The sequence below is a fragment of the Coturnix japonica genome, chromosome 3 (assembly GCF_054131305.1).
Source record: "Coturnix japonica strain WE chromosome 3, WE-NBRP24, whole genome shotgun sequence".
Classification (NCBI taxonomy): domain Eukaryota; kingdom Metazoa; phylum Chordata; class Aves; order Galliformes; family Phasianidae; genus Coturnix; species Coturnix japonica.
Window position 1 is genome coordinate 39,422,333 of NC_140665.1, and position 7,368 is coordinate 39,429,700.

The following is a 7,368-nucleotide window of genomic DNA, read 5'->3' on the forward strand; positions in this document are numbered from 1 at the left end:
GACCTGTTGCTCACCAGCATGAGCAAACTGATTGGTGACATCAGGATTGGAAGCTGCCTGCACTGTAGTGACCATGCGACAGTGGAGTTGATTCTCTTGATGGATATTGGACAGGCAAAGAGTAAAATCAGGAAGCTTATTTTTAGGAAAACCAACTTCCAGTTCTTCAGGGAGTCAGTCAACAAAACCCCCTGGGAACCTGCCCTCAGGGACAAGGGAGCAGAGCAGAGCTGGCAGATCTTTAAGGAAGCTGCACTGCATAAGCATCTGTAAAACGACCCTTGATTCTTGCAGAGACAGGATTTTCTATGCTTCGTTCAAAGGAGTCTTTGGAGGTGCTGGATGTATGGAAACGACAAATTAACACACAAACATAAAGTTCTGCTAAACACCGTGCTTTTTATTTTTCAAGAAAAAGCAAGAAAATAGCAGTATTTCAACAGACTAGAAAAAGCCTCATATAAATACCAAAAGCACAGCAAATTATATTCAAAGCTGATACATTCCTAGGTCAAAGCATCAAGTTGCGTGCACGTGTATGTGTGTACATATACACAGCACATACATGCACAGAAATACAGGTGTAGCCATTTGGATTATTTGCATCTGACTTTTCATTTATTTTAGTTTTGTGTGAGTGTAGTAATTAGACTAGAATTAACGAAAAGAAATCCAGCAATTTTCACAGACTAGTTTAAGAGCTTAAACACATACACAATGACAGCACAGTCTTTACTCTTGTGGCCATTAAATTCCACTAAAATCAACCACTTTGAGAGGTAACGCACAAAAACCCCCACCCTGAAGGTCTCCTTGCTTTTACCACTGCAACATCCTAGTGTTTGCTAAAAAAAACTAAGAGAGTAGCTACTCCAGAAACTGATTTCCAATTCATTCTGTAAACTGTATGCATGCCAGACGTAAACCATGCAAAAACCCCTTGAGCTTTGAGCCCTTGTTATTAGCTTGTGTCACGAGCCAGGCACTGTGATTTACAGCATTTGTAAAATGAAAGTTAAGAAATGAGAATCATGGCAGGAGCTGATTTCACTTAAAACAGAAATGAGGGAAGAGTAAGATAGTTGGCAACGTGTGTATTCCACGCTAATTGAGTTACAGGTACATGCTATGAAGTTTTAGGAAGAAAAATCAAGTGCTTTAAGTTCTGAAAACAAAAATAAGTTATACTTCAAAGAACAAGTTAGTATAAAAAGTCTGAACGTATGCAAAGTATGTGCTCAAAATATTCATTTAGCGTTTTTAAAAAGAGCTGTAGTCTACCTTACAGAAACAAAGTTCACCCCATACAAAATATTGCAATTTGTCCCATTTTGTCATATGAGAGGTTTCCTTATTCTTCATATGATCCAGAACACTTGCAAGAGTTCACGTTATTCCAAGCCACACAGTGGCAGACAGACTATGTTTGATTCTGTGCTTTTACTCCTCAGTACAGTAAAAGCCAAGCAAACCGTTTTAGAACAGAGTTTATCAGGTCAAAGAGCTGTTTTGCAAGAAATCCAGACAAGTGTATAAAAAGTTAACGCCAAACGGCAGTACCAAGAAAGTGAATTAGATCAACAGAAAAAAAAACCTGCTGATAGCATTCAGTATCACATGTACAGCTGGTAAGCTGGCTATAAGGAAGTCAAAATTAGCTTAAGAAAAAAAAATAAACTGTGTAAACAATCCACCCAGTACAAAACTGGATGCAGCTGATAAGAGCGGAACTAGCTTAGTAGAGCTGAGGATGTGCGTGCATCCAGATGCCTGTTCAAACTGCATTTATCAATACTGTTGACAGAACAAAATCACCTTTAGCTATTTACACCACAGCGGAGGCTTCCCCCACCCCAAGGAGTTACTACAGATCAGGAAGTCATTACTGTCTTCTATGATTAAAATTCCAGTTATAAGCTATCAGTGTTCGTAAGCTGAAAACACCCACCTTGCAAATTACATTGAAAACTCTTGTCAAACATGTTGGAGGACTCTTCAGAAGTTACAGTACAGCACTTTCGTCAAGTGGTATTTGCATGAGTAACTTGTGCTGACAGCATGTTAGAATTAAGTGAATTGAATGCAAGTTAGGGTAGCTGGGTGCTCCTCCTCAAGAAGAGATCCATCTGTAGAGATTCCAGTCATTCTTGGTGACTTAGCGTATGTAGGGAGAGTAGGGCCAACAACTCTAGAGCAGCCTTCTTTCTTCTAGAAATATTCCTCCTCTTCATCAAAAAAGCCATTTTCCAGAGCATACGAGCAGTCTGCGTTAGAGTCAGCTTGGCAGGCACCTTTATATTCTTGAATGGATTCATACAGGGAGTACAGCTGACACAGAAGTGACATATCCAGCTGCCGAAGGCCAACCTGATGGGGGAAGGAGTGGAAGAGAAATTAAAATGGTAACATTAACAAGAGTGATTTTATTTGCAACATAATGCTTTTACATGCAGCGATGTGGAAGACGTACTTCTCTGATATCACTGCGTGTCTTTCACAGATCTCATCTTGATTAGAACTAACCAGATTAAAAAATGCAAGTGCAGCTCAGATTGGTTTCTTACTTCATGGCTGAGTATCTCTGCTCAGTTCTCTGTTCTATATTGACATACAAAGGCATCTGGCTTCTCTGCCTTGACACGGCTAACCATGTCTAACACAATACCACGTGCCACCTGAAGAAAGCCAAACTTAAGCTGAATGAGATAAGGGTGCTCGTTACAGTCTGCAAACCCTCTGAACATTTTTACATGCTACTCAAGATTCCTTTTGGTACCCCTGGAGTTTTACATGCATTGGCCTGATTTGTCATCAAGACCTTTGTGTCTGGGGGACCCAAAACTCCTACAATGTTAGGTCCGGGTCTAGTTAAAGACTTGAAGCAACACTGAAGTTACCCTGTAGCCAGCACCTTATTTCAGGCACAAAAATGGGTAAGCTACATTGAACACTAAAAACACTAAATGAAGCACGTTGTTTAGCTTGAAGTGGTTTCCCACTGTGGCAACAAAATTAATTCCTTTGACATTTCCACCTATCCAGGTGAGATCACATTAAATCTGAGTTTTCTCTTGCAGTGAATTAAAACCTCTGCCTGATGTAACCTTTTCAAGTACCTATTAGGCCTGAGTTTTAGTTTAATAAACGTTAAGCTGACTGGCTACACCTAGTGAGCTTCAGGCTTTCAGCCTGCCCTATCCCATGAGCTCCTTTAGATAAAGATCGGAGGAAGAAAAACAAGCATCACACGCCACATTACCACTCCACCTTAGAAAAACAGGATACAGTGTCTTTCAGAGCCAAGCTGTATTACCTGGTCAGGTCAAGGAGCAGAGACACGATCGTGACTCGTACAGACCAGGACATCAAAACTTCTGCCTCTTATGCAGAGACAGGGTAAGATATGAAGCACTATACTGGGTGCCAGATCACAGATCTGCCTTTCAATACCCTCAGATCTTCAGGCCAAGCAAGCAGAACTTACTGAACGGTACCTGCGAGCCTTTCTGTACTCTGTGACAGAAGATCAGTGCTTGGACCAAAAGGGCTGCACAGTGGCCAACAAAAGTAGCTATCTGTGCCATATCCAGACTCATTCTGCTTACTCAAGTCATACTTGAGGTAATTTTTTCAGGCACATTAAGCTAATGAATGTTTACCTGCCCAAGAATGAAGTCTGAACATCAGTGTTCATGGCTGGCAGCTAATGAAGTTTGGCTTGCCCCATCTAAACAAACTGCTCACCTCAAGGAAGAAAGAGTTCTGTGAAGCTGGACCTGATACTGTTACATGTAAACACAAGAAAGATTAGGAAAACTTGCATCAGCACTAAGTGTCTGAAAGACAAGATTGGCGAGAAATTATTCAGAGTCATGAGGAGACCAGGGAATGAGCTGGGCTGCAAAGTTCAGCATGGAGACAGAAGAGATTCCAGATGTGAGATCTTTGTCTTCAAAGGAGTGCACGCAAATTTGCAATGGCTTTCCCATCTCAGCTCAGTGCAGCACTTTAGTGCTTTCAGTGATGGTCAGTTCTGCAATCTGTAGGTTACTAGCTGTAATCTCCAAGCTAGACATTGCTCAGCAGAACCAGTTTAGTAGTTTTATGTAATATATTATGTCTGTAGCTTTCACCAGTGTCAATCAAACAAAAACAGTAATCTACTGAGAAAGCCACAGCCTCTAGCTCTTCACAACCTTCCAGTGCAATCCTGACAGTACCAAAAGCCTGAAGAAACATGCAAGCTTGTTAGCACAAGCATAATGTTCTTAATCCCAGCTCATCTGCATCTGACTCTAGAGATCCCTCTCACTGCACCTAAGAGGCAACATAGTGTGCTACCCCCCAGCTATCAACATTTCTCCTCTGAGATGAACTCCCCTGTGATGCCCTTCCTGTAACGCTATCTCTGACTGGTGAAAGAACGTTCAAAACAGATAACAACGTGCTACTGTCCCCACGATGAAAGGCAGCCTATCAGTACATGAGGGTAACAGTCAGTCTGTATGAACCACAGAGGAGCACACCTGGAACTGAAGGGACTGTTGCTTCAAAGTCTTTGGTGTGTTTGTGATAAAACACTTCTGAAGGAAAAATAAATACATAAAATCGAATCATCATCAAGGGTAACAGATGATCAAAGGGGAGATCCAGTGCCAAATGAGTTTAACAAGCACCTCCTTTGATTTCCCATTAGGAAAAGTAAATTGGATTTTTATAGGAGCTAGCTTTGCTTTTCTGGAAAAGATTAAGACGACAAAGTTCATATCTTTGGGTCTTTCAATAGTTTTGTCAGCTCAAATACCTTCCAACCATGGCAAAAGAAGCCTTAGGACGAGCAGATTTTCACCTTGTATTGTCTATCGTATGTTGTTTCAGAACATAAAGTGGTTCATTAGTCACTAGGAGCGCATCTGGCATCAGCAGAGCACCAACACCCACACGAGCACTAAACCCAAAGGTGTGCCAGCCCGCCCCGAGGAGCTGCGCTAATAACGCTGCGTTACAGAACCAAAACAAGGTCTGGAGGAAAGTTGCACCCAAGCGTCCTTCACCTGTGCTAAATGAATCAGTGCTCGTTTTTCGTTCACAGGACAGCGCTCGGAGATGGGTGGCACATTCAGGCGGCTGTCACCGAACAGGGCGTTCATTCAGCAGCTCCGCATTCTGAGAGCATGGAAAATAACCACTGCGGACGCAGCCTGGCACAGACCACAACTTAGCGTCCTTCAGCTTCCCGTGGTATTTTTACCGAAGGTTGGCCTCTTCTCTCGTGTAATCAGTGATAGAACTAGAGGGAATGGTTTTAAGCTGCGCCAGGGGAGATTCAGGCTGGACATTAGGAAGTATTACTTCTCGGAAAGGGTAGTCAGGCATTGGAATGCACTGCCCAGGGAGGTGGTGGAGACACCGAATGTTCAAGAAACGTTTGGATGTTGTGTTGAGGAATATGATTTAGCCTGCAAGTATTGGTAATGGTTGGACTAGATGATCTAGGTCTTTTCCAACCTTGATAATTCTGTGATTCTCCTAATGACTGCCTTGAGTTCCTCGGGGCCGCCCCATCCCGCGGGCCCTACAGCCGCCACACAAAGGCCGCTCGCTTCGCCCTCCGCACGGTACCTCCCGGTGGGCCCTTCCGCCCGGCACGCGGCCGCATAACGGCGGCACCCCCCGCCGTGCCCCGCCCGCCACGTCCGCCGTCCCCGCCGCCGCTCACCATCTCCTTGCGGAGCAGGGCCAGCGCCGCGTCCAGATTGGGAGGCTTAGGGGGCCGCGGCGAGCCCCGGCCGCCACCGCTCAGCTCGTCCTGGATGCGGGACTTCTGCGCGTAGAGCCGCTCCAGGTCCCGCCAACGCCCGCCCTGGCCGCCGCCGCCGGAGGAGGAGGAGTTGAGCAGCCCGCTCAAGCTCTTGGGCAGCGGCGGCAGCCCCGACCCGCCGCCGGGCCCCAGCAGCCCCGGCCCGCTCATGCTGCGGCGGCGGCGAGCGACGGAAAGAGCCGCGTCGGCCGCGCTGTGGGAGGCACCGCCCGGAGCCCGCCCCGCCTACGGGCCGCGGAGGGGAGCGGGGCTGCGCGGGGCTGCGGACGGGCCGCGGGGCGGGGCGGGGGCGGGCGGAGTGCAGGTGCTCGCGGCGGGGCACGGGCTTTGTCTGCGGCGGGGCCGGGCCTCACCCTGTAGGGATGGCCCCACACCGCCCGCCTGCCGCCCGCCCTCGCACACAGCGGTCGAGTGCCGGTTGTGTGAGCTGTGCACCCTTTATTTCCCATTATTGTCTTTGCCGTTGCATAACCAGGTGTTTCGCAGCGGATGATCGAAGGTGGGGTCCTATCGCTGCAACCGCGCTTGGTTTGTGCAGGTTTCTGTTGGAGAAGTAAGGAGATACAGTGTTGGTTTTTTTTTTAACGTTAGAGTTAAGGCTTCACGTTGTTTCTGGCTTTGTTTACTGCCTCACGTGGCTTGTTGACGATTTCAATCTCATCAGACTCGCTGGCAATTATCTTAAACCAGCTTATAGCTGAGGAATCTTTCCCCAGTCTTTGTTTGTATCTACTCACTACAGGGGTTGGTCCCCAATGTGGTAGAAAGCGACATTCCTTTCTTCCTCTCGATACACACCAGCCGACTTGACAGATTCTGCATTCAAGCAGTTCAGACGTACATATGCAATCCATTGGTATATATATTCATTCTTCTCCAAGAACTCATTAATAAGTGCTAATACCACAGAATCACCAAGGTTGGAAAAGACCTAAAAGATCATCCAGTCCAACCGTTCACCTATTACCAACAGCTCCCACTAAACCGTGTCCCTCAGCACAACATCCAGTTGCTCCTTGAACACCCCCAGGGTCAGTGACTCCACCACCTCCCTGGGCAATATCCTTCTGGTCATGAGTGGTAGGGGCCTACAGTGGTCTTAGACCACTTACTTTCCCCTTGTTTTTCCACCATTGGCTTCATCACGGTGACTTTTGGCTGACCTCTTGCTGTTTTTCCACAATGAGCAACTCAGGTTTCAGATATACTGTTTTGGTTTATAGTGCACTAATATCTTAGCAGTACTAAAATCTAAAGAGTGTTGTGGTAAACAACCAGTTGTGTTTCTGCAATCACTACAAGTAATTCCTCTGTCTCAAGGATTTATTTTTTTTTATGTTGTAATCCATTACCAGATGCTATGGGGTTGTGTTGTGGAAAGAAAAATAGTTGAATTCCATTACTTATATCAGAAATTCTGGTTTAGGATTATGTAAGGATCATGCTCAGGATAAAGAAAGGCTTGATCTGATGGTAATATTGATGGGAATGAAGATAACCACCATTTTATTTTCATGATAGTGTCAAAGTCTGTCTTTTTCATGTTT

At 45.6% G+C, this 7,368-nt stretch overlaps 1 protein-coding gene across 1 annotated transcript; it reads right to left on the bottom strand.

Annotated features, from left to right (window-relative positions):
* Positions 1-379: 379 nt before the first annotated feature.
* On the bottom strand, positions 380-6,057 carry FAM89A (family with sequence similarity 89 member A). Its single transcript, XM_015857941.3, has 2 exons — positions 5,720-6,057; positions 380-2,367 (listed from the first exon to the last, which is right to left on the bottom strand). Exons 1-2 carry the CDS (start codon positions 5,969-5,971, stop codon positions 2,209-2,211), a joined length of 411 nt encoding a protein of 136 aa, XP_015713427.1. The 5' UTR covers positions 5,972-6,057; the 3' UTR covers positions 380-2,208.
* Positions 6,058-7,368: the final 1,311 nt, after the last annotated feature.

Bases quoted from the DNA above. Each gene is read 5' to 3' on its own strand.
- FAM89A (XM_015857941.3), bottom strand. From the start codon at position 5,971: ATGAGCGGGCCGGGGCTGCTGGGGCCCGGCGGCGGGTCGGGGCTGCCG. The intron at 2,368-5,719 runs GTGAGCGGCGGC...TTCCCCCATCAG, and splicing joins CCCTGCTCCGCAAGGAGATG to GTTGGCCTTCGGCAGCTGGA.